The 26,733-nt window shown below is 48.7% G+C and overlaps 1 protein-coding gene and 1 long non-coding RNA gene across 2 annotated transcripts in view; one reads left to right on the top strand and one right to left on the bottom strand.

Annotated features, from left to right (window-relative positions):
• Positions 1–206: 206 nt before the first annotated feature.
• On the bottom strand, positions 207–26,345 carry SLC22A5 (solute carrier family 22 member 5). The gene is made up of 10 exons (XM_030818503.1): positions 25,453–26,345; positions 17,358–17,461; positions 11,532–11,686; positions 10,334–10,505; positions 8,696–8,822; positions 6,806–6,906; positions 4,916–5,130; positions 3,198–3,380; positions 2,004–2,139; positions 207–1,630 (listed from the first exon to the last, which is right to left on the bottom strand). The coding sequence occupies exons 1-10, from the start codon at positions 25,843–25,845 to the stop codon at positions 1,543–1,545; spliced, it is 1,674 nt and encodes a 557-aa protein (XP_030674363.1). The 5' UTR covers positions 25,846–26,345; the 3' UTR covers positions 207–1,542.
• LOC105739444 overlaps positions 25,902–26,733 on the top strand; it is a 58,203-nt gene continuing 57,371 nt past the window's right edge. The window contains exon 1 of the long non-coding RNA XR_001115365.1: positions 25,902–25,974. This is a non-coding gene — a long non-coding RNA (uncharacterized LOC105739444). The remainder of the gene's footprint in view (positions 25,975–26,733) is intronic.

Below are 26,733 nucleotides of genomic sequence, written 5' to 3'. Positions count from 1 at the left end.
CAAGATACAACATTTGTGCAAGAAGGCTGGCTCAGCCCATAGTCAATTAAGAAAGTGAAGAATTCTAGTGCACAAGAATCAAATCTTAGTCTTACAGATTAATCCCAACCATTGCTAGAATTAGCCCAAGCTGATACAGAGAGAAGGCAGGTGACAGTGTGGCACAGGCTCACTAAATTCTAGAAATAAAGATACTAGGCAGTTGCTGTTATTTAAAAAATCATTTTACTTATTAAAACTTTCTCATTTCCCAAGGCACTTCAGTAGCTTTCAAAAAAACATGTTTGTTCTTTTTTAACCAGGTGAAGCATATGCTTTAGGAGTACCATGGTAACATAATCAGCAAAGAGAAGACAATTACACTGAACACAAAATATCTCCCAATAAAGTTACAGGAATAAAGTGAGCTACTCTGAAAGACTATGAACACAATTTAAATTTCTTTTTTGTAATATCCTCCCATGACTAAGTATCAAAAAAGGAACACACACAATGACACTGTTTTTGGCACTTAGAGAAGTGCTAGAGGCTAGGGCTGGTAAGGCCTTGCACCAGTGGCAGCTGCAGACAATTGCCGGAGTGATTCTGTGTTTAAAAAAAAAAAAAAGACACAAACCAGGAGGCTAAGGAACCAGCCTTTCCCAAGTGCATTCTGAAGGGCAAATAACTTAAGGAGAAAAGGATACAACAACAAATAAACAATAAAACAAAACCCACGTTACAGCTTTGAGAGAAAAGACAAGGTTGCTCATCTCTCTCACCTGATAAACTTCCTTTAAACCATACATAAGACGCTATAGTAGCAAGGAGGTTTCCACAGCAGTGGAAAACAACAATAGTAGATTCAATGGTGCATTTATTATGAGCCTGGACAAGCCCAGTGCTTTGATCAGATGTAAACAAGTCTACTCAGTTGTCATGCTGAGTGGTCTTAAGAGCTCACACATCAATGCACTTGCTGGTGATCTGCATCTGCTCATTCTGCTCCATCTTCATTACCTTTCGCTTTCCCTAGCTCTGCGCCCTCCTGCCCTGGGGAAGCAATGATCCAGTTAATGTCCTCTGTAACTGAGAAAAGGTGAGAATCAAACTCCTTGTACAATTACTTCCTTTTCCTCTAAGGTTCACCACTAGAGGGGAGTGGGGAAAGGGGTGGGGGACTTAGACCTCTAGCCTTATTAGGGGCCTTTTCAAGTAGTCTAAAATTAAAATGTAAATTTAGCATATGCTTCTCACATTCCTCCAGATCTCACTGGTTCTAGCGAAAAATTAACTTCTTTGGAGGTGCTGAGTCCATCATTGTAATAGTTAGGACTTAGATGAAGTTGTCTGTAGGTAGCTACAGTGTCCCTAGAGGAAGGTGGTGCTCTAGGGCCATATGTAGCCTCTGAGTGTGGGTGCCCATCCAGGAGCAAGTCAGACACAGGTCAAGAGGATAAACAGCAAAGGCCTTTGTCACTGAAGGACTCGGAGTCTGCACAAGCTGGCCATTTCTGGCAAGACGGTCTTTCCTCTTCAGTTTCTCCCTTACTGGAAGCGATGTTAGAAGGCTGTGCTTTTAAGGATTGTGGGCCTTTCTTGACCATCTTTTAACATCCTTGTGTGACTTGGAGATTTTCTGTGTTTCATTCTATAAAAACAAGCAAAAATATGTCAGTAACACATTTTAAAAAGATGCCTCCCAGTCTCCAAACAAACAAGAACTGAGGATATCTTCCCTGGGAAGAGAATCCTGCAGCAGATTCTGAAAGGTTTCTTCTAGCCTCTGCGCTATCCAGTGCGGCTACTGCCATGGAGATGTGTATAGTGACATGACCACACAGGAAGAGACCAGAGAGGATGGGCTATAAGTAAGCACTTTGCCATTTACAACCCTTTAATGGCTACACTAGTCCATGGTGTCTGTGAGAGGGAGTTTGCGAGTAGCTCTATTGTGAGGGCTTCCTGAGACCTGGCCAGACCCAGATCCAGTGCATCAACACTGACGGAGGAGGTCTTCTTACCCTTTGACTCTTAGCATCTGGTCAATGGTGTCCGGGAGTGTGGTACCGAAGCTCTCTGGGAGAAACAAGGTGAGGATGGCTGTCAGGATGGTCAGACTTCCCATGAGAATGTAGGGCAGGAAGCGGTCATAGGCACCTATGGCAAAGCAGACAGAGCCTCAGGCCCAGGGCTGCAGTTAGACTTGGTCTCTCTCTACCCCTTTATGCTCTCAGGACTCTGGAAGGGGATCACTCTTCTTCTTGGTCTCACATCTCCCACAGTCTGAGCAGTCAGATTAGAATCTGGCACCTAGACAGGTTTCAGAACCCAGAGCTGGCACAGGCATGCCCAGAGCCCAGCGGTGTTCCATCATGCAGGGGAGGAGTACAAAGGGGCGGTTGCAGGAGAAGAGCTAGGCCATGCTGATTATTCCTATTTCTGGGCCATGCCAATTATTCTTATTTCCCAAGGTTGGGTTTCCAAGGAACCCGAGGTACTTGTCCAGGGATGGAAATAACTTCCACCTCTGCAGATGTGTCCCAGCCCATGTGATCTGCCTTCAGATTAGGCAGGGTGCTTTTGCTTGCTTTGAGATCTACATAGCATGTTCACAAAGCACTCTGAGTACTCTCAGGTGGGTGCCACCCTCCCTAAAGAGGTACTGGCTAGGGATTTGCAGTGAAACCGCAGGTGCTATGAAGACATAATTCTGAGAAGAGAAAACTGGAGACCTGCTACATAAAATGGCATGGGGTGGATCTTCACACAACATAAAATCACTCTATAGTGCTCCAGGTTATGATGATTTTCAGTTCATCAGACCTCTTGCATGGACATCTTTCCCCTCATGTTCCTTTTAAACTCTGATTCCAAGAAATTTCTCCAACTAAGCACACTGGCTCCCTAAACCACACTGTAGGTTCCTAGGATAAAGGAATTGTTGTCTCTGATGGAAGGCCTGGGATGGCTAAAACAGAAGCAAACCCTCTAATATTCTCATCAATTTCTAGGTAATCTATAGGTTGTTTTCCATTTGAAAGTGAGGGCCAGTACACTGGGACAAGAACCCTCCCCGGCCAAAGATCCAGTACTGGATGGAGCCTGTGTGCTGTATGAACTTGTTTTCCTGTTAACATGCAACCTGCAGCTCACATTCAAGCCAGGTAGTACTTCCATCCCGTTGCTCTAGTGTGCCCTTGGCTCATGGGACTTACCAAGGTAAACAAAGTAGGGAGACAGGATGCTGCCCAGGCGGGATGCTGTGGAGCTGACTCCCACACCCATGTTTCTCACCACTGTGGGATACAGCTCGGCTGTGTACACGTAGACCATGGAAAAGGCAGCCGTGACTCCAAACTTGCCCACCATCACCAGGACTGTAGCCAAATAATACAAGTCTGGAGAAGCAAAGGAAAGAGGATAGGAGCAGGTACCAACCCATGGCATGCAGCTATTGGGAGCAAAACAAACATACTTTCTTCCCAGATTTTTTGGGGAGTCAGTTTCTATCACTTCCTATTGTGGGGGAAGGGGATATAGCCAAGACTTCCCTCCAAATTGACTGCTGAAAGGAGGCTGGGGACCTGCAGCTATAAGGACATGCACTTTCCTCAGCCTGGAGACTACCAGAGTAAGCTCCTCAATAGTCCAATCAACCTGCTTCCCAGTCCATAAGTCACTAAAGACATGTCTGTCAGGGATTAGCTGTCACCCCAGAACCTCACACTGCAGGCAATATGGAATTAACTCATGATGTTTAGATGAATGGAGAATTCAGTTCTAACTCATTTCATGCTTTCCTCCCACTCAGACCTCAAAAAATCATAGGCCATCAGAATCTGGAGTTGATCTTCTAATCTCTCTGTGCTGTGCTGATGGGAGAGCTATGTGTGACCTGAAGGTCACTCTGAGCTCAGCTGTGAGCCTCTACGTTGGTTCTGGGCTCCTCCTGCCACATCCCATGGGGAGCTGTTCCCGTGGAGTGTTCCCAGCCTGATGGGCCCAAAAGTGACCATCAGAGGCTCCCAAATCTACAGGTACACTGAAGATTCTGGGCACAGTGATGGAGAGGGAGAGATGAGGGCCCATGAGTGGTTCTATAAATTATTGGAAATGGCTACCTCCCACCCATCTGTGGGATACCAAGATAGTTTCAGAAATAAAATCCTGCTAAGGGTCCGTGAGGCCCTCTCAGTGGTCTGGCCCCTCCCCTTCTCCCTCCTCCTCAAACCTGCCAGGCTCATCCCCTGCTCAGGGTCACTGCCTTTGCCATTTCTTCATCCTAAAATGTTCTCCTAGACTTTTTCAGGGCTTTCTGTCACTTTATGTACATTTCTGCTGAACTGCCCCCTGTTCAGGGACACTATCTGTGACTATGTAAACTAACTCGGCATTGTCCTTCATTTGTATTCCTAGAAGGTAACACGGTCTGAACTATATGAAGCATTTCATTTACTTGTTTGTTGTCTGTCTTCTCAACTAGGATGTACGTTCCATGAGGGCCTGGGGTTCTGCCTGGCTTGTTTTCTTGTGTATCGTTATCACCGAGCACAGTGCCCAGCCCATAGTAGGTATGCCATAGCTATTTGTTGAATAAATAATAAATAAAGAAGACAGGGCCAGGAAAAAAAGGAATGGGATAGCTATTTCTTCCCTCTTCTTCTGGAGTGGAAAACAGTATGAGCACATTAACTTGGGTACAGAGTAAAATTAACCAACAGCCCCAATGGCTGCTTTTTCCCACTCCCTCAAAGCCCAGGCCATAAGTGTTCTAGTCTCAGAAGACACTTTCTATTGATTTTTAGGCCAAGAATGTATATATGCAAGGGAGCTGTGATGGGGTTGATTTTATTCTCTTTATTAACTGAGACAGCCTGGTAGAGAGTAAGAGACTCAGTGAAGACCCCAAACCATAGATGCATGTGGTCCCTACCTGGGGGTACCAGCTGCACGAAGAGAAGGACACTGCCACCCAGGAAGAGGGCAGTGGCCATGGAATAGCGCCGGGGCAAATATTGCAGCAGCAGCCAGGCCAACACATATGCTGGGACTTCAACCATCGCTGAAAGGAAGCAGTTCACATAGATGTCCCCATGCAAGTTAGGAGTATCAAGCGAAAGCCCGAAATAGCCCACTGATATGGTCATCCTGAAACAGAGTGCAGAAGAAAGATGGAAAAGCAGTATCCACATCTTTCCCAACCTGTACAACTTTTACAATGCAATTATTTCAATAAATTCCAAACCATCTTTAAGCAGAGACTAGTAAGGCAGCAGTAACTGTAACCCTGCGTCTTACTTCCTAGATCAAAAGATAATTTTCCCCAGCCCAAGTGGTACAGTGTAAACCCTGCGCCAGTGCACTCTCAGAGCCTTCCATATAGACAGTGTCCCAGCAAAAAAGCTTGTATAATTCAGATAGATTTACTTCATTGAAAAGAAAAATTCCAATCTGCCTTTCAGCTTTAAAAATCCTAAGCTGAACCTCCTCAAATCCAGCAACTGCAGAAGGAGCTAGAGAATGAGTCAGGAGGCAGACATCAAGTGAGGTGTGATAGGATTGGGGGGATAAGATAACAAAAGGAACAACATTAGGTCAAACACTTGTAGAGAGACCCTCACACACTACCTGTGGTGACCAGTCAGGAAGAGGCTGGTCGGAGACAGCTGACACTAGCCCCGCGGTACTTATGGAGCAGAGAGGTGGCTCCCAATGGAGGGGCCACACTGCCTTTCATCAGGATGCCCTGCGGTGCCCCTGACTTTGGCATCCCCAGTAGGCATTCTCTCTGTTGATGACCCACACTCTTTGACAAACCAGACCTTTATGGATTAGACTGTTTTGACTCATCTGCAGGTGGAACACACAGCTGGTACAATAAACAGAGTATGTGCATGAGTCCCCAGGAAATCCAGAGCAGGGAGGAGAGCCTGGGTGAACACAAAAGTGGGTGACTCATCACAGGCTGGCATGTCTGTGGTGCAGGCTACATGCTGCTCCTGTCTTGAGGCCAACTCAGGGAATGGTGAACTGCCTGGAGGGATCCTGGGCCATTCCTTGGAAGCGGTGACTCATAGCACCCCCTCAGTAGGCACAGTGGCTGACTGCCTCAAAGCTGGATGAGACTAGTAATAAGGACTCTGAGATGAAGTCCGCCCTCCTCGCCCATCTTCTCACCGCTCACCCACCAGGCTCCAGAAGTCGCCTAGAATCCCAGGGTTCGGCCGCTGAGCAAAAGCTAGCGAGGTACACTTGGACATGTTTCCTCTCCCTGGTAATTCACAAATCCCTTTCTGACACACTTTGTGAAATGCCTCATTAGTGGGAACCTGGTGAGGACATCTAGGCTATAGCCCTGACTCCAGGACCATTTATGGACATCCCAGGAGGAGCACATTCCACTTCCACATTTCCAGAAAGTAACTGGCAGCCTCTGCAGCCTACAGGACATGGTGTCTTCACTCAGATCCTTCTTAAAAGCCCTACCTGGCCTCCTCAGCCACTGTCGGTGACTGGGTAGGAGACAGGAACTAAATGACCCAAATTGGGCAAGGATTCATCTTAAGATCTGGAGAGATTCCTCACAAGAGTCCATTTTTCCCAAAACAGCCTCCACAGTTGTTTTCATTCTCCTTTTCTGAGGTTCCATCCCATTAAGAATTGTGACATGCCCATTTTTTCCATCTAACACAAGACATATCCTTTTCACTCTCTGATGACACAGGCTTTGAATTTTGGTCCGAGGCATGTCTGTAAACAAGAGGCCCAATGGCCACTTCAAGAAGCTTTGTCTGGAAGCCTCAGGCAGGTCTCTTTTACATACCACAGCATTATGGACATGATGGTGACCATCCGGATATTCCAGGTTCGAAGCAGATCCAGAATGTTGTGGGACTGCTGCTTCTTGGAACTTAGGTCTTGTAACTGCAGGAACAACATGATAAGTGTATGGGAAGAAGAGGTGGTCAGAGACTCAGAGCACACAATAACATACTTGAATCCCTGGCGTCTTAGCTGTCTGCATCTCAGAGTTGAGGAGTGTTATGTTTCTAGGAACAGTAAGTATACTGACTGTGTTTTAGGCTGTGAAAACTTCCCTAGGCCTTGTCAGTAACAAATCAGAGTGAATGAAAATGAGGAAAAGTAAGTGACCAGTCCCTCAAGGGTACAGGAAGACAGAGGCCCAGGCTGACAGCTTCCTCACTGCACCCTCACATCTTCCTGTCAGTGGCCACATTCCAAGGAGGCCTCTAAGTATTCCTCCCCAAGGCTGGCTCCCTGCCCTCTGGGTCAGAGAGAGAACCTGGCTGTGTGGTTTATTGGTCTGATATTTTTTAAAAGTTAATGTTTTGAGTCCTTATACCATGTAGTTACTGGTGTGTTTCCAGGGAAAAAGAATTCAAATAGAAAAACAGGAAAATTGACCTGAGCTTCACCCAGAGTGACTTCCTACGAAATTCAGCACAGCCAAGGCCATTAATAAACCACACGTCTAAACACACTAATGTTGCTTTCTTAAGCAAACCCAGGTTTGGATCTTGTTTTTCCAGAGTTAGAAGTTCATCAAAAGGTCAACTTTGGACTGAAAGGATCCCCTGAAATAGCCTCATTTCCTCAAAGATGCCAGTGGGGCTTCTGCATTCACCCAGATTGACTCCTCACTTAAAAGCCCCCAAAACCACCTAACTTAAAAGCCCTCTACCACACTCCTCCCTGACCTTTGCACACAGGACCCCTTTCTGGTACATGCTGACAGTGGCTGCTGGGCCACCACTCACTGGGAAGTCTGCAGGGTGGGCAGTGGCCATTGGCCTCTGCTGTCTACAATAACTGTTCCCTCTTTCCCAAGCCCAACCATGCCTGCCTCTCACACTTCAGCATGGCTGCTTGTGGCTGTTCCCAGAGCCAACCCCTCATCTTCCAGTCAGACCACAGACACATTCCAGAACCACACCAGGCAGCATTCACAGCTTCTAACCTCTCATAGTCACGAGACCGAGGAAAACTGCCTGCTACAGAGATGGTAGGAGAGGGAATGGGAAGGAAAAGCAAGAACCAGGAACTAGGTAGAGCCAAGAAATGAGTCATGGTGTGTGAGAACAGGGTTGACGGGAGGGGTGGGGTAGGGGGAAGAGGTGGACATCAAAAAGGACCTGACTCCAAGATGATATGCAATAATTAACCATTGGAGGGCAGAAAGAGACTAAACACTTTTTTTTTCTTTTTAATGAATAATTGCTAATACTCAAGAGATGAAATCCTTCTACAAATCTATTTGTGCTTTATATTTTATGTTTGGGGTTAGCTTTGTAAGATGACAAGCCACCTTAGGTATAAGAAACAATGATTTCCCCAAATGCTGACTTTATGAAAGGCCTATTACTCAAAAAGAGTGTTTATTGTTAGAAGTAATGGTTAAAATACATGATTGCCTAGAAAGGAAGTAAAAAATGAAAATCTGAAACCCGTGGTGAAAAGAGTGAGGCAGCTGTAACCTATTTCTCAACTCCTGAGTGTTAACAGGGCCCGTGTGGGGGTGGGGAGTGGGGGAGTGGAGGAGTGGGGAGGTGGGGGGGTGGGGGGAGTGGGCAGTTGGGGCTTGGGCAGAGAGAGGGCTGGGCTGCTGTGAGCAGGGAGGACTTCAGGGGTGGGTGCTGCTGCCCTCAAATGACGGTCAGTCTGTCCCTCTCACCCACACCCACGTGGTACTTACCTCACTCGGGTCAAAGATAGTGGAAGGCACAACAATCCCATTGGCTTTGGCAGCCTTGCGGATGATCACCTCTGCCTCTTCAAATCGTCCCTGAGAGATGAGCCATCGGGGGGACTCAGGGATGAACCTGGCAGTACAAGGTCCGATCTCAGTGAGGCCTCCCTGCCAACAGTGGACCCACAGACCAGGCAGAGCACAGCCATAGGCGGGAATGAGGTTGCAGAACCAGAGCTTGTGGAATGTTTGGTGTTCACAAGCCAGAAGCAAAGAGCTGATCCACACGCAGCAATAACCTGGGGTGGATGAGCTTTTGTGTACACCACACCGCACAAAAATGGGAGAGCCCTGCACCCGCTGACGGCATCCCCATGCTGGCTGGCCACCTCCATTTCTGAAGAGCAGTGGTGCCATCTGCTGGGCTGAGGAGATAGGTGCAAGATGGGCTCCAGAAGCCTGGCTTCTGTGCATGCATAGGTCAGCCCAGGCCCTGCTACACTCTCCTCCCTGTCCCTGACACCAACAGAAGCTTCTGCACTGGCCTCTTAGCTTCTCTTCTCTCCTCACCCTACCCCTGATTTATCCAACAGATTAGTCAGATACTCTACCTAAAATAGCATGTTTGGCCAGGTGCAGTGGTTCACTCCTATAATCCCAGCACTTTAGGAGGCCGAGGCAGGTGGATCATTTGAGGCTAGGAGTTCGAGATCAGCCTGGCCAACATAGTGAAACCCGTCTCTACAAAAAAATACAAAAAAATTAGCCAGGTGTGGTGGCAGGCACCTGTAGTCCCAGCTACTTGGTAGGCTGAGACATGAGAATCGCTTGAACTGGGGAGGCGGAGGTTGCAGTAAGTGGGAATCACGCCACTGCACTACAGCCTGGGCAACAGAGACTTTGTCTGGAAAAAGAAAAAGGAAAAAAGGAAAAGAAGGAAAAAAATTAGCATGTTTATCAAGGCACTTGAGTGCTCTATGGATATTATTTTCCACCTTGCTGGGAGCAGGTAGCCGCCCCCCACCCTCAGTCATGACTGGGCCCCATGATGTGCAGCTTACTCTCCCACTATGCCCTGAAATGCTCTCTGCTCCACTTGGACTGGTGATCTCACCTTCTCCACCTGCAAGGGGTGATTCCCACCTTAGCTCCTCTGCCGTGTTCCCCTCTTGGTCTGGAATGGCCTCTTCTCTGCCTGTTCAACTCCTCTACCTTGGTGGTGCAGAAGGAGCCTAGCTTCCTCCACGTGACTACCCTGAGGACTCTTGCTTTTGGTGCCAGTGCCTGTGGCATGAGGCTTCAGCAGCACACGGCCAGAACTAGGGCCTACACTATCCTGCCCTGAGGCTTGGGAACTTCCTACAGGGCATGCTGGACCCCATCTTCTCACAGCTACTGCTACTTCTCCCCGCACTTGGGGCAACCCAGCACAGGGCTGAGAGCAAGTCTGTTGCTGTCATGGGATTCTGTTTTGTTTTGGCTCTTTTGAGTGTGGACAAAACATTCTGAAATAATTTATAAATAATCTATGTTTCCTGTCTCTGGGAGACAAAATAGGGATTCATGGGTTGTTGCTGCCCTCTAGTGAAGGCCAGACAGAAATCATCCTGCCAGTGGGCACACGGGGCACAGGGTCACACTCACCACCAGAGTGCCACGCACAGCACCCCCGGCATCGTCAGCGCCACCAGCAGCATCCGCCAGTCTCGGATGAAGTAAGCAAACAGTGGCAGCACCATGTAGCCAAATGCATAAAATATGCACACTCCTAACGTAGAGAATATTATACGAACTGACTTGCCAAGAATTTCTGTCCCTGTTCAAAACAAGGGAGGTCGAGTTAGCAGTTTAATTTGGGTTCCTTCCTTATTAATTTTTTATGGTATCTTTGTGAATACACAGACAAGAAAACAGCCAGAACTCTCTCTAAGTTCCTGGTGCTAGGGAGTGGATGGCGTTCTGAACCCCTCCCGTCCGCCCGTCTCCTGGGGGTGCATCCCTGTGGCCTCTCAGGCCCCCAAGCAGCAGTTCTCTCTTGAAAATTTCACCATGTTCTGAAGCCACATGCTAAAGATGCCACGGTAGGCCCCCTTTAATCCTCACATGAGGAAGAATTTATTAAAAGTGAAGTCATTACTAAGTCAGCACATGCTGACTTAAGCCTCAAGGAAAGAACATTAAATATATAAAGAAAAAACAACCCTTTCAACAATACAACCCAAGGAACTCAAAGGCCTTATCAGCTAGAGTCAGGTTCCTCCAAATACAGGCCGGCCTGGCGGCTTCTCAGTGACAACAGGCTGGCACATTTGAGACAAAGCCCTGCAGTGTGCACTCTGAATTAAAACCCTGAAGGTGACGAAAGCCCCTTCCTATCAATTTATTCTTGTCCGTAGATATCACCAGCCACAGTGCTCTGCAGACAAGGGGTTCTCTACCTTAGCAAGCTTGCCAGTCACGGCCCCTCCTCCTCCAACCGTGCCGCCCTCTTTCTGGGGCTGGCTCAGCCCTGTGCAGTGGCAGGTCCTTTTTGTAAATGGAGGATCTGTGGCGAGTACTAGTAAATTGACCATCAAGTACTAAAACCAAGGAGCCACAGCCCAGAGGCCAGAAAAGAACTGGAAATCAGAAGTCAGGCCATTGTGCTGCTGGGGACCCCAGGCTGGTCTCATGTCTGGCTCAGTTTCCCTGCCTGTAAGTAGAGCTCACCAGGATGCTCTGGCTGGTTTTGTTAGAAACCCCGTCCCCCTTGAGGGACATCACAGCTGTCTCCAGAAAGGTAGGTGATGGGATGATGGTGAAATACAGGATCAAGTACTCAACTCCAACCTGATGGCCATACCCAGGACAAATGCTGCCACATAGTTGGAGATCTGGCCCATGCCTACAAGGACAAACAGCATGACAAACATCTCAAAATTCTTCGAGAAGATCTGCAGGAAGCTGAAGCCTGTCTGCATGCCCATGGTCACGAACAACACATTCTTCCGGCCGAACCTGGGAAGAAAAGGAGAGTGACAGATAACCAGCTGGAAAAGGGCAGCAGGAATGGGCTCCACCAAGTAGGGCTTTCCCAAGATCCATCCAGTGAGCGGGTGTGAACAGCGCTGCCAGGATACCGGCTGCCAGGGACAGTCTCGGTCTCACAGTGCCCATGCTGTTTCTCCCCCTCCCCACTCCCCATGACAAATGTACAGCCTGGGTACCAGGGTTGCCTAAGAAGCAATGCTACAATTATGATAATAATTGCAAGAGACTGAAACACATCAATTATTTAATCCATACATTCATAATGACATTTTTTTTTAAAAAAAGAACCTGCCAAATTTGGAGAATAACAGAGAAACAATTCATTATAAATGAAAACTGGCAAATAAAGAGAAAGAAGCATTTGTCCTGATTTTCCTTTGTAAACTATGTGAACAGCAACCAATAACAGATAAGAGGTAGTATCATGTATAAAAGTATTCTAACTTTTAAAGGAAAAGGTAATAAAATTAGAATAATGCCATTTATAGCCCCCAATGGATTAATAGATATATGCATTATATATTAATGACTGTTAACATCATAAAGAGACAGTCAGGCATTGCATGCTTCCTATGGTCTTGCCAAAAGGACTGAACCTGAATCAGAACCTGAATCTCAAGTCTCTGGATCCAACTGCCAATTTTGAGGAAATGCAGAGCATAGAGGAATGTGCTGAACTGCATCATGAGTGTGCAATCAACAAATCCAGACTGGGAAATTCTATAGGTGGAACAGCTCAGGTTCTTCATAGATAATCAGTAAGGCATAGAAGGGGATGGAAGGATAATCCATAGGTTAAGTAGACTAAAAGACATCAAATATGTTAAGTGGGCAACACTAAACTTGTGTCAAGGATGCATATTTCGATAACAAAACTAAAAAAACTCACAAGGAAGTGATTATTACAGGAGTCAGGCTAGCGGTTACTTAATGGGGAGAGAGAGAGAGAATGCTGTAATTGGGATGGGGCACATGGACAGGGCTTCTTAGTGGACAGCAAAGTTCTACTGCTTGACTTGGTGGTGGTCATAAGGTTATTTCTCTGAAAAAATTCATTAAGCTACACATTTGTTCTGTGTGGTTTTCTGTATCTGTGCTCATTTTAAAAAGTTTTTAAAGTTGGGTTTATTTTGGTTTGTTTTAAAGAGAGTGCCAAAAACAGGAGGAAAAAGTCAAGCTAGTGGGAAGCAGTGGGTTCAGTTTGAGTCTGGCCAGTACTGGCTGACACCCACTTTCATTCAATGTTTATTGAGCATCTATTATAGAGGGCACTTGGATATCAATAAATTTAAAAAGATACTGTTTCTGCCCTTAAGGAGTGTCATAGTATAACTGGTGAAACACATATTAACCACATTTTAATCTAACAACACCCTACTGAATATACAATTACACACTGAGTCAAGTGCACTGAAGGATCGGCATGCAGGTTCATGAGAGGCACAAGGAAGGAAGCTACCCTGGACTGGGGGTAAGGGTTGGGGAACCGGACATTCAGGGAGGGTCTCCTTGATCAGGGGACACTGAGATGGCAAAAAGTAGTTGACAATGGGGGATTTAAGGTGTAGGGACCAAGCTCTCAATGATAGTCACAGTATAGTAGGGAAGACCAACATTAATCTTATAATAACACTTTTTTTCCCCCAATTTCTGGTAGAGGTTATAAAGGAAAGTCATAAGGAACTAGGGATCCTGAATTAGCCAGAATGGTTAAAGAAGGCTACAGGGGGTGGGTTGGGGTGGGTGGGGAATGCTTCAGACTCTGAGAAGACCACACACCCCCGTGGCTGGAGGGGGCATGGTGAACATGAGGAACCAGTGTGGTTGGCATCAGGCGTGCAATTCAAGAGTACAGTGGTGGCTAGGAGGCAAATTGCACAAGGCCTTGCAACTATGTGGAAGAGTTTGGTGTTTTTCCTCAATATAAGAGGTTTTTTTTCTGTTTGTTTTTTTTTCCCATCACTTGGGGTACACTGGCATCTAATGAGTAGAGGTGAGATATGTTGTTAAATATTCTAAAATACCCAGGAAAATGCCCTAGAACAAAATTATTTGGCTCAAAATGTTAATAGGGTCAAGGTTGAGAAACTCTCACCTGGTAGTAGACTCCACTTTCCCCTGCATTGTTTTTTTTAACAAGAGTGTTCTATATGCCAACCAAGGGGTGGTTCCTAACCACAAGGCAGGCTGGTATAATCTCTATGCCCTTTCCCTTCCTAAGAGCTCCCTGGGATGGTAGGGAAGAGACAGATCCAGAGAACCTTTTACATAGCACCAGTCCTTGGCAGTTCAGGGTTGGGGCCAGAAATGTTTGCTTTTAAAGTCTGGCAACAAAGTGGCAAACACACACATACCTGGAAACAGGACACAGCAGTCTACTTCTTCCCAGAGTTGTGCATCTCTTACAAGTCAGGCGCATAAAGATAACTCAATAGTGTCACATAAAGGGCTTTGACAACCCAGGAGTACTTTAATTGCTCTTGAATTTCAGACGTATTCATATGCCAGAAAGAAGGTGAAACCTTTATACTATATAAAAAGTTATGTTGATGTGCTAGACAAGTTAGGGCATGAATTGATTGCTTTCAGGTGATCTATTTAGCTTAGGTTTTAGAACTGGTTTACTCAGAAGTAATGCACTCAGAAGCTGTCCATCCCACAGGGCCCTGGGCCTTCCAAGGGGGCACAGACAGGGTTGAGGCAGGGCATTGGGAGTTGAAGGCAGGGGCTGCAGGCAGAACAGCCATACTTTCAGCCACTTAGGGTGTATTTCATTTACTAAACTTAAATGATCCTACTTTAATGAAAGTTCTGCGGCCAAAATGTTTAGAAAGGTTTGAAAAACACTATATTAGCCCTTCTGTAGACTAAAGTGGTCCTAAACATACTCACAAATTTTGTTTCCAGTTTCCCTGGGAATAGACCTTTTGGAACTTTAATGCTTTCCTCAGGTAATCATTGTGTCACATGGTAAGAAGGTTCTTAAGCTGACCCATGACACAGCTGACCCAGAAAAATACACTGCATTTCTACTCTGAACTTGAGGTATCTCCTTTTTCACATCAAGGGCATTCCTCTGAGCCTCAGCTGTCACTTAGCTCTGTGAGAAGGAATCTCCCATGTCCACTCGGGAGGCCTCTAAGCATAGCACAATCCTCCCTCAGTTCCCCCCTACCCTCCCCACTCCCCTCTCCCCAGGCAACCTCATCCCCATCTGGGGCTCTGCTCATGGTTCTACATGCTGACAATTCCTACATGTGTTTCTCCAGCCAAAACCTCCCATGCAGTACCATATCCATACAGCCAACTTCACACTCTACTTCTCCACTTAGGGGTCTCAGTCACCCCAAATTTAGTACACACAAATTGAACTCAACATCCATGAACGTGGTTCTTTTCCAGCATTCTCTGTCTTAGAGAAGTGTACCTTCATTCACCCAGTTACCCAGGCCAGAAAGCTTTCTTCCCTCAATTCCGACATCCAGCCCATCAGCAAGTCTTGTTGATTTTACCTCTTACCACTTCCCTCCATTTCTACCACCATCATGCTAGGCCATGCCACCATCATCTCTGGCATGAACTACTGTGACAACCTTTTAATTGGTCTGTCTACAACACCTTTTGTTTCCCTTCAATTCTTTCTCTACAAGGTTGTCAAAGCATCTTTTTAAAAAAAAAAAAAGGACAAATCTGATTGTCACACTATTGCTTTAAAAAATCTCAGTAGCCCACCACTGCTCTGTGGCTGAAGCCCAAAGTCCTAACTGTGATTCACTAAGCCCTGGTTGCTCGTCTGCCCAGGGCTCTGCCTGCCTCTCCCCTTCATCTTAACACCACTCTCCGCACCTCTACCGCACGGACTTTGTCCTGCTCCCATGGCTCTTCATGAGCCCCGGCTTTAGCACTTGCTGTTCTCCCTGCCTGGATGTTCTTTCTCTTCTCTACCCCTCAGCTGGCTACTTTCAACTCATCTTCCCACTCTCAGCTCACGCTTCACCTTCTCAGGGATGCCGCCCCGACCTCTTCTGTTAGACACTCCTGTGGCACCCTGCACTTCTCTGTATCTCTTACCATGGCCAAGGACAACAACGACTTCCTCACTTGGTTGTTTAATACATTCCACCTTGCTAGAAAGCAAGTTCTAGGACAGCAGGGACCTAGAACAGTAGTCCATACACAATAGAGGAGCAAGACTACCTGGGTCCAAATCCTAACTCTGCCACTTGCCAGCTGTGAAACCTTGGGCAAGTTATTTAATCCCTCTGTTTCACTTTCTCCATCTGTCCATCTGTAAACTAGGAATAATAAACAAGTTGACCTGTTTTTTTAAAAAAAATCTGGCTGGGCAGGTGCAGTGGCTCACGCCTGTAATCCCAGCACTTTGGGAGGCCGAGGTGGGTGGATCACCTGAGGTCGGGAGTTCGAGACCAGCCTGACCACATGGAGAAACCTCGTCTCTATTAAAAATACAAAATTTGCTGGGCATGGTGGTGCATGCCTGTAATCCCAGCAACTCGGGAGGCTGAGAGGGGAGAATCTCTTGAACCTGGGAGGCAGAGGTTGCGGTGAGCTGAGATCATGCCATTGCACTCCAGCCTGGGCAACAAGAGTGAAACTCTGTTTCAAAACAACAACAACAACAACAAATACCTGGCCGGGCATGGTGTCTCACGCCTGTAATCCCAGCACTTTGGGAGGTTATGGAGGGAGGATTGCTTGAGGCCAGGAATTAAAAACCAGGGAAGATGCTGGGACTCCTTTCCACCGGGTAATCCACCGATTTGTGGGGTGTTCTCACATGTGCCATGTGGCCAAGGACTTGCTGAAGGCTGCTACTCTCTTCACAGTCTTCTCTGACAGACCCTGAAGCTCCAGGGAAACAAGACACAACATAATGGACCCCTCTAAGAACTTCATGAAAGCTAGGGACCTCTCTCCAAAAAAATGCTCACATGTAGTCTCTAACATTGTGCATATAATTTCAAGGGGTTTGGGATTCTCTACGCCATTAATGTTTCCTTGAGTTAAAAGCTTTAGAATTACACAAATAACCTGCTTATGAGAAATGGATCAAAACAGTATTCCCCCTCCTATCATAAAGTAAATGCCAAAACCACAGGCCACTTAGCTAAGGGGCATCAGCCTTGTGGACACGAGTTCTGCTTGTCATACCACTAGTGGCTGGTGAGAGCTCCTCTCACTTTTCAGAGAGAATGCTGGTCTTCTTGGGACTACAGAGGCAGACACTGTGGCACCACTACAGATCTACAATCCAGCACATGTGCGTGTGTGCATGAAGTCAACCTCTCCCATGCTCAGGGGCATGATAGAGTCACAGGACCCAGGGGAGGCAAGCCAGGCTACTGCAGAAGTGAATCATGGCTTATTACCTAGTCAACCGGATCACAGATACGCTCGGCTTAGATAACTCAGGCTTCTTTACTTAGCAAGAATTAGGGAGTCAGATTTGTTGGCTCTTTTTACTAGGCATGGAGTCTATACCACAGACATAGCTTCCTCTTCTTTAGAATACAGGGCCCTGGGCTGGAGGAATATACTACCAACCGAAATCAGGGGCCAGGCACATGCTTCTCGCTCAGTGCTGAGGTCCCCTGCTGCTGCAGGAGACACACCTTACCTGTCTGACAGCTGCCCTGAAATGAAGGAGCCCAACAGCACACCCACGAAGAACAAGGAGATTGTGAGTGGGGCCTTCCAGTCGTCCTCACACACCAAGTTCCACTGCAAGATGAGCAAAGGGGTGTATCATTCACTTCTTTTTAAAAGGTTTTAAAGCAAAGGCATCCTGGAAAATGAAGTCAGAACATCCTGCCATCCCCGCACGCTCTGAGTGTGAACTCACTTAGTCAGGTGATGGCCCACCTGGGCAGGAAGGTAGAGAGCGGGCTTCCTTCCCTTCCTGTTTTTCATAGCATTGTGGGCCCCACTGTCTTGCTTCCATTTTGAGGAGGAGAGACAGGCAGAGAGTAAGTATTCTGTACACATGCTGACCCTGGAGAAAGCAAGGCGTCTTACGCTTGCTCCTAAAAATCTGAGCAGAGCCCAGGGCTGTGGAAGAGGCAGGGCACCCTCGCTCAGTGGGGTTCAGGCCATTGGCATGAACGTTACTGGAGCGGTTCTTGAAGCAGGGCTCTGGGGCTCTATGGGCCAAAGCATCCAGCAAGAAACTAAGGCCAGGGCACAGAGTGCACCATCTGGACCTGTTCTGCTCAGGTTCCCACCCTGGGCCAATGACCCCCGGGTCCTTCTTGTGACCTTTAGAGCTGGAATCCCTGATGCTGCACACCAACTATACTAGGCTCAATTACAGCTGAAAGCTCTGAGCTTGGAGGTAAGAAACTGGGTTTTAGCTCCCACTCTACTATTAACTCTTCCAACCTCAGATAAGCATCACCCCATGCTGTGCTTTGATTTCCCCATTTGTAAAACAGGGATTGGGGTAAGGAACAGGCTGCACCGCTTGAGTTTCCAGCTTCCAATGTGTGGTTCCATTTATAGTTACCATGAACAGAAGAAGAGGTCTGAAGACACGGAGAAGCAGCCAGACGCTCGGATCAGGCTGCGCCTGCCTAACCAGGAGCCAAAAGCAGGAAGAAAGCCCAAACAGGAAACTTGGTGGTTCACAGAAAAAAGAAAAATGTTTTTCAGACAGAGAGATGGTGCTCAGTAGTAACCTTTGCAGACTTCTCACATGAGCAGCCACCCTCCTAGGAACTCAGACCCTTGCCTCCCTGGCGCCAGGCTGCTGGCCTGCCCTCCACGGAGCCTGTTGGCTCCTCACCAACAACGCAGGCAAGGGGACTTGCGGCTCCCTAGAACAAAGCATCTCTTCCAGGCCAGTGACAGGGAAAAACAAGCCTGCTTCTCCGTGCTGCTGGGCAGTGTGGGCGCACAGCCTCTGGGCACCTCTCAGAGGGGTTGGCAGGCAACCCTCAGGCCGGACACGGAGAAGCCCCGCAGCAGGCATGCTGCTGGCCCTCTGCTTTGGAATAAGCATGGACCTGGATGGGCTGGGAGTAGGGTGGCAATCCCCAACCCAGGGAAGAACTGGAGCATCCAACTCCTAATCAGGAGGCAGCCCAGACTAGCAGGAGTCAAGAACATGGGAGGACCACAGCCTGAGTGCCCAGGCTGCCACAGCCTCCAACCTCCACAGCCTCAGAAGGGCCAGCACCCACAGGCCATCTCTCTGGTAGGTGGGTGAGTATCCCTGCAGTGGCCCCCACCCACACATGGCTGCTAAATCTAGGACTGGGAGTGGACGGGGAGACAAAGCTGAGGGAATTGATGACAGGGTGCCGGCCTCTGTGTGTGAGGCCAAGCTTCAGGGGCCAGGACCTGGCTCCTGCCACTCTTGAGTATGATGGGCTCTATTTCCCAGCTAGCGTCTTTTATAGTGGAAAAGATGAAAACATGAACAAAGGGTCAGCAGCGGTTTCTCACAAGACTATCATGAGGTGAGGGTTGGGGACCCACATGGCTGAGCTAGAGTAGCAATCCACGTGGGCTTCTGCAGTGAGTTCTGGGGTTGTAGACCCCAGGACAGGTCTCCCAATATCAGGCTTCTAAGGACTCCTTGGCTGGCAAGGTTGGGTGTGACCTAAAACCAGGTCAGACAATCTCTGCAGGGGACAGGGTGACTGTAGTGCTCATTTTGAGATAGGCCCCAGAGCATCTCTCAGGCTCCCTTAGCACCACCCTCTCTACTTGGTCCAGCCTGTCCTTAGTCTAGGCAGGTGTGTAACTCCTTGGTTAACTGCCATCCACCCACCACTGACCACCCTTGACAACTCTCTGGGCCTGGCTTTGGGCCCTCCAAAAGCAAATATGCATTAACACTTCTTTCCTGCTGGCCACAGGGCGTCTGTGAGCAGGATCAGGAAAGGTGCTAGGTCTCAAAACTGAACACAAGGGCAAACAGATTGGGTCCCAGCCTGCCAATCCGTCCACATATCTGTCAACCACCAGATGGACTGCAGTAGGCTCCAGGACTTGGCCAGAATCCCCCTGAGAAGAGGTGGATGAGAAGCACATAGAGTCTAGGCTAAGTACCCCCTGCTTAAAGTGTTTACAAAGGAGTCTAGCATTCCTTAGCTCCTGGCTCCCCAGCTGTGATTAAAGCTGCTATAGACCAGCTTATTGACGCCTCCGCCTGGCACATGGGATGGGCTGTACTGGCTGATGATCACAGGTATCAATGTTAAAATGGAATGTGTGGGTTTAAGATTTGAGTCATGAGTCTAATGCTGTCACCCTTCAGCTGGCTGAGCTGTGAAAGCAGGCCCAACCTGAAAACAATCTGGGAGCAACTCTAGCAAAGGGCCTAGACTTGCCCCTCTTCCTGGGGAGAAACGCACCTTTCTAGTGGTGATGGTTTCAAGGGTGTAGAGATACATGTGTGCCAAATTGCATGCTTTAGCTACATGCAGTTTTTATGTCATTTACACCTTAATAAAGCTGTTAAACGTTTTTAAAATGAGGGAGAATTGTGTCTCCTATACCTCATACATAATTGGCACTGCTTTTTCAATTATGAGAAGTAGAGAGACGACATAGTTCCCTGGGACTAAATGTTCTTACCTGTGAATTGGCAGGAAGGGAAAAAAGATAGGGCGTGTGCCCCTAAGGCAGAAGTTCTTCCCTGAGGGGATGTACCTAGCCTGACCGTATCAACAGTCAGACATGCTGCTAGGTACCACATGTTACTGATTGCCATGTATTCCTATATTCCCACACACATTTTGTCCTGCCTCCTGCTGCAATTAATGATGAATCCTTGCCCCAGCGTTCTCAGAGCAAAGAGAAAAGGTATTTGCTATCTTTGCTATCACATCCTCTACAACTCCTGGCAGTGCCCCCTATATAGAGGAGAGGCTCAAGAGCTCTTTGGTACATAGGTGAGTGAATGAATAGATAAATAAAAAGGTATCAACCTTCAACATCTTGGTATGCTTTCTTGCTTGGCTCCCAAAGTCGAGATGAACCCTGAACTCCTGAACTTCAATCTCCAGAATACTCTTTTTTTTTCTTTTGAAACAGAGTCTTGCTCTGTCGCCCAGGCTGGAGTGCAGTGGCACAATCTCGGCTCACTGCAACCTCCACCTCCCGGTTCAAGAGATTCTCATGCCTCAGCCTCCTGAGTGGCTGGGACTACAGGGATGCACCACCAGCCTGGCTAATTTTTGTATTTTTAGTAGAGACGGGGTTTTGCCATGTTGACCAGGCTGGTCTTGAACTCTGACCTCAGGTTATCTGCCCACCTCGGCCTCCCAAAGCCCTGGGATTATAGGTAAGAGCCACCACACACCTGGCACTTTCTTTTTTTTTGGCTCCCTGACCCCCTCCTTTGTGTCAACTGTCAGAACTTTGATCCAGGATGACAGGTCTCAGCTAGCTAGAGAGTGGCTCAATCTGACCACTCATGGCCAGATGTGTTCACTATGTGCATGCATAGTGGGCCACGGGACCCTGCAAGTGGCTTCTCTGCCTTGCCATATAGCTGCAAAAGCCTGGATGAGGGTCTGTGTGTCCTCTGAGTGAGAGAAATCAGCAAAGGCGTAGCAGTGAGGTTCAAGCTCCAGGCCTCTCGGGTCTCTGCTGCCCAGAGTCAGCCCTGGCCCCAGCTCCCAGGTTGCTCTGGCTTTTCCTCCAGGCAGCTTTGGGGATAACAGTGAGGGCTCTCCCATCTTCTAAGACTATCTGTCTCTACACAAGATAAGGCTGATAGAAAAGCTAGTCCAGGACAATGGGGAGGGAGTGGGAGTCCCACCCAGGACTGTGCCGAGGGCTTCTCAGAAGCAGACAGGCACAGAGCAAGGCGATGCAGAGCAGCTTGGAAGTTTCTTTTCTTTTTCTTTCTTTCTTTTTTTTTTGAGACGGAGTCTTGCTCTTGTCACCCAGGCTGGCATGCAATGGTGCGATCTTGGCTACTGCAACCTCCACTTCCCAGGTTCAAGCAATTCTCCTGCCTCAGCCTCCTTCCCGAGTAGCTGGGATTACCGGCACAGGCCACCACGCAGGGCTAATTTTTGTATTTTTAGTAGAGACGAGGTTTCACCATGTTGGCCAGGCTGGTCTCGAACTCCTGACCTTGTGATCCGCCTGCCTCAGCCTCCCAAAGTGCTGGGTTTACAGGCGTGAGCCACCACACCCAGCCGGAAGTTTCTCAAGGAACCTGTCTGTCCATAGGCTGGACAGAGCTATGGTGAAACCAAAGAGCAGCCAGCCCAGGCAACCTCAGAAACCACCCAGGTTTCCAGCAGATGGGGCAGTCCATGGCCAAGAAGCACTGCATGATGGGTTGGCTAATTCCCCAGTACCCCAGGGATGACTGAGGGGCCAGAGGAGAGGCCAGCCGACAACCAGGTGGACCACCAAACTATTCCTGAAACATGGGGGCATAGAACTCTTTCACCTCATAAATCATTTTTATTTATTAATATTATTATTATTCTTTTGAGATGGAGTCTCGCTTTGTCGCCCAGGCTAGAGTGCAGTGGCTCGATCTAGGTTCACTGCAAAGTCCGCCTCCTGGGTTCAAGTGATTCTCCTGCTTCAGTCTCCCAAGTAGCTGGGAATACAGGCGCGTGCCACTACACCCAGCTAATTTTTGTATTTTTAGTAGAGATGGAGTTTCACCATGTTGGCCAGGCTGGTCTTGAACTCCTGACCTCAAGTGACCTGCTGCCTTGGCTTCCCAAAGTGCTGGGATTACAGGCGTGAGCCACAATGCCCTGCCAATATTTATTTATTTATTAAATGCTAGCAGATTCCCTCTGCCAATCCCAACACCTCATTCCACATCCATGTGGCGTCAAAGCCCCAGTCAGTGGGCAGGGGGAGTCACATTTCCTTTAAAAAATTCCAGTCAATCCTTTTCAGCCACCCTCAAGTTTCCCTTCTAAGAACTGAACTATTTTTCTTTAGTTCTCAAACTTTAGAGATGATTTCTTAAATTACTCATTAACTCATTCAATAAAAATTTTCCTGAGAACCTCCCTCTGCATCCAGAACTGTGTCAGAAATTAAGAAAGATGCAAAGATCTAAATCCACCACAAAGTTTGGTACTACATGTATGTACTTTAACTTGAACAAATTAAAACAAATCCAAACAGGACACCTGAGGTTCCAGTCTTCAGTGGAAAAAATATGACTAGTAATTCAATACCAGTGTACTTACAAACACCTTTATGTATGATTTGGGGCAGAGGGCAGGCTTAGAGACATTTAGCAGGCACGGGACTAGATGCAGTGGTCAGCAGGCCAGGTTTGGGTTGAAAGACAACAGGCCATAGAAAAAGCCATTAGAATGTTGATGCAGCAACTTCCAGCAGTAGCTGTTCACCTGGGAACGAGCAGCTCTGAACTTCAAGTCAAGCATTCCAGTAGCCCAAAACAAAGATCTAAGCATTAATCTGGCCTCCCTGCAAAGACTGACAACATATAAGTAGGTGAAAGGGCACATAACTCCTTTGAAACTGCTAAGACAGCTAAATAAATAGTCTAAATATTAAAAAACAAAAGGCTGACATTGGCAGCAAGATAAGGGCAGACCCCGTGGCACATTTGGCCTTTGGGAGCTCATCAATGCCACCACCACTCAGCCCAATGTGGGATGGAGGCAGCAAAGCAGGAACAAGTGACTAGAGTAAGCTGGGGAACCTTCAGGGGTCAATGTAAAACCCCAAGAGATGCCATGAGCTTCTTCTCGCTTTACTACTTCCCTCTTCTTTAGGCAGCCCCAAGCAGAATTTGTAGGGATTCCTGTGTCATGTTCCCCTCTGTGGCCTCTGCCTGCAACCTCAGGGACAGCCTCTGCTTTCATAGTACTCACTGGCTTCCAGGAAGGTAACAGACCCACCTGTGAGGCTAGGACCCAGGATTTGTGGCAACTGAAGGTTCCAATTCCCTGTGGATTCATAGGCCAGAAAGCACATTTGGCTACCTCCAGGGAGTGCCTCTTTTGTCAAGTCATGATGCCTCTGGACACTGAAGCTATGTCACTAGCTAAGAAATCCCAGTGGGGCTCCGGTCACACTCCCACTACATATATGTGGAGAAAGCAGGTCCAGATGCTGGGGACATCAAATTTCCAAACATAGAAAAAACACACACATGCACACACACTTGAATCTCCCAGGGTAGCTCTCAGACTCCCTTGAAGAGTGATGACGCCAAGAAGCAACACAGTTGGGATCTCCAGAGCCCCTGTAAGCCCCTCTGAGGCTCCAGGAGGGGAGGCTCAGCACCAACATCCAGCAGGGCTTGAAGCTGTGCCAGGGCCTGTGGCGCTCTCCCTTTCTATGAAGTCTCCCCTCTCTGTGAACTCCGCCCTCCTGCTGGGTGGTTTCTTGCTGTTGCATTGGGGCCTTCAGCTCACTATTATGCTGAGCTGAACACCCTAGGCTCACTGAGAGGCCTCCTCCTCTGGGAAGCCTTCTCTAACCTGCGAATTCGTCATCTGCACATTTAGTGTGCCTGTCTATCAATGAGGGCTATTCACTGGCTACTTACTCAATGCTGCTGAAACTTCAGGGAGCTAGAGTGCCAGTGTCTGAAAAAGACACAAAACACATACATCATTAACATCATGTTCCTACATCCAGCTCCAACAATTGCTCCAACAGGTTCGGAGGGGACAGACAAAACCACCCAGAGGGAAAATCCAAGGGGATGAGAAATGAGAAAGGCTCCCCCACACCCCATGACCTAAGGTTGTATGCTTTAACTAAATCTAGCCAACAGCCTTGCCTCATAATACGTTAGAAAACATTCCAGGTCAACAAGTCACCCTGAACAGATCTTCAGATGAATGGATCTTAAAGACTGACAACTGACTCCCTGGCGCGGTGGCTCAAGGTTGTAATCCCAGCACTTTGGGAGGCAGAAGCAGGCTGATCACGAGGTCAAGAGATCGAGACCATCCTGGCCAACATGGAGAAACCCCGTCTCTACTAAAAACAAAAATTAGCTGGGCATCGTGGCTCACAGCTACTCGGAGGCTGAGGCAGGAGAATCACTTGAGCTCGGAAGGCGAAAGTTGCAGTGAGCCAAGAACACACGACTGCGCTCCAGCCTGGCAACAGAGGGAGACTCTGTCTCAAAAAAAAAAAAAAAAAAAAAAAAGACTGACAACTGACCATGGGAAAAGGCAAACAATTACTTACAGGGCATGACCAGATTGTCATTTTGGGTTGTGGACGGTAGGGGAAGGAGTAACTAGGGGAAAAAGGGAAGAGGCAGTTGTATACACATGCTTTATTTAACTTTTAAAAGTTCAGGAAAGAGAAGTATTTCTTCTCTTCTAAAAAGAAACCAATAGACTAGAGGAAAAACGGGATAGCCCCTGGCCCAAGCCCTGGCTCTGCTACTCACCACCCCCAACCCCAACTAGAGTAAGTCCTGGACACACAGGGCCATAGAGCATCGCCCAGGGACCGCCAGGACCTTCCTGGTACCCTCTTCAAAGTGGCCATCAGGATGGGAGGCCAGACTGACCACCTGTTCAGGGAGGAGCACACTGTGGCTGGAGGTCACCTCGCGAAGCGTTCCCAAGCCACCTGGCTGGAGGGTCTCCATCGCTAGGGTGTTGACTGTTGGGGGACGGGGAGTGGCAGCGTCCAGCGCGCATCTGGGAGAGAGGAGCTCGGGTTCAAGGACCGCGACAGGTCCTCGCGCCCCGGTCTCAGCCCCAGCAGGGGCCGGCACCCACCTCGGTCACAATGGTGGACAGGTAGATGTCCTGACTGAACTCCCAGCCATCCAGGCAGCTCTCCTGCTCCAGCTGCCCCAGGTCCACGTCGCGCCCCGGCTCCAGCCCGAGCGCCGAAAAGTTGGCGATGGTGGCGAGCCGGTAGCGGCGGCAGCTGTGGGGCACCTCGCGGCCGTCCCGCAGCCGCAGTGGGACACTGTGGTTGCGCCAGGCGCTGCTCAGGTTCGCGGCGTCCGGCACCCGGCAGCGGTGCTCCGGGGTCGCTATCAGGAACACGGAGGACAGGCCGGTGAAGCCATTGGGGATGATGCTGGCGCTGAGCAGGAAGAAGATGAGGCGCTGGAAGGGCCCCCACTCGCCCAGGAAGGCGGTCACCTCGTCGTAGTCCCGCATGCCGCCCTCAGAGGCCCACTGAGCGCGGCCTGCGGTCGGGGAACGCGGCGGGCTTTGCGCGTGCGCGCGAGGCTCCCGCCGCCAACCGGGCAAGCCAGGCAGCAGGCGACCCAAGACCGTCCGCGGAGGGTAGGCTCGCGAGCTGACACCGCCGCCTTGGTCCCGCCGCGGCCGGCCTTACATAGGGCGCGCCAGGCAGGGTTCCGGGCCTGGGCCGCAAAGCGCTCCCCGCCGGCAGGCAGAGCGGCGCCGGCGAAGGCGAAGGCGGAGCTGGGACTGGACGCGAGGGCGCGGGGCTGGCCGGGAGTGCACCTGAGGCCCGGGCGGGGCCTGTCCGCTGGGGACTACCGAGGTAGCCCGGGCTCGGCTTAGGAAGGCAGCGGGACTCGCGGCCTTGGGGTCAGAGTCCGAACTCGTTCCTCTAGCGCGGGGCCGGGAGCGAGTGGGAGAGCGGCCGCGAAGCTCCAATGTTGAAAACGCACCCCTCCCAGCTTTTTGCAAGGCCTACTTGGGGGCGGGAGTAAGGAGAAAGTCACTGGCCCAGGGCCTCACAGATAGTTGCTCTTGACACCGCCTATCCTTATAAGAGGGACAGGGATTATTTTGAACCTGGGACTGTTAACTACCCTAGGCGAGAGGTTGGGAGCTATGACTTTTCATTCTAGTCCAGATGCCCTTTCCACATTTTCGTCTGTAACAAGCCATTTTGTTCATGCAGATGTAAAAATTTAACTTCACGATTACCGTTCCTAGCCTAGAATTAAATATTCCCCACAGATTAGTTATTTCCGTGCAGAGTTTATTCAGTAGCTAACTGGAAAAAAAAAAAAAAAGCAGCAAGGTGATTCTAAAGCAGCAATGTTCAATAGGGTAAGGAGCTACATTTGT

The sequence above is a fragment of the Nomascus leucogenys genome, chromosome 2 (genome assembly GCF_006542625.1).
Source record: "Nomascus leucogenys isolate Asia chromosome 2, Asia_NLE_v1, whole genome shotgun sequence".
Taxonomy (NCBI): Eukaryota; Metazoa; Chordata; class Mammalia; order Primates; family Hylobatidae; genus Nomascus; species Nomascus leucogenys.
This window is presented reverse-complemented; position numbering and strand designations above follow the sequence as displayed.

Excerpts from the sequence above, each read along its gene's own strand:
- SLC22A5 (XM_030818503.1), bottom strand. The coding sequence starts at position 25,845 with ATGCGGGACTACGACGAGGTGACCGCCTTCCTGGGCGAGTGGGGGCCC. Across the intron at positions 17,462-25,452 it reads TGTCCACCATTGTGACCGAG|TGGAACTTGGTGTGTGAGGA; the intron begins GTGGGTGCCGGC and ends CTCATCTTGCAG. Across the intron at positions 5,131-6,805 it reads ATCATGTCCATAATGCTGTG|GATGACCATATCAGTGGGCT; the intron begins GTATGTAAAAGA and ends ACTCTGTTTCAG.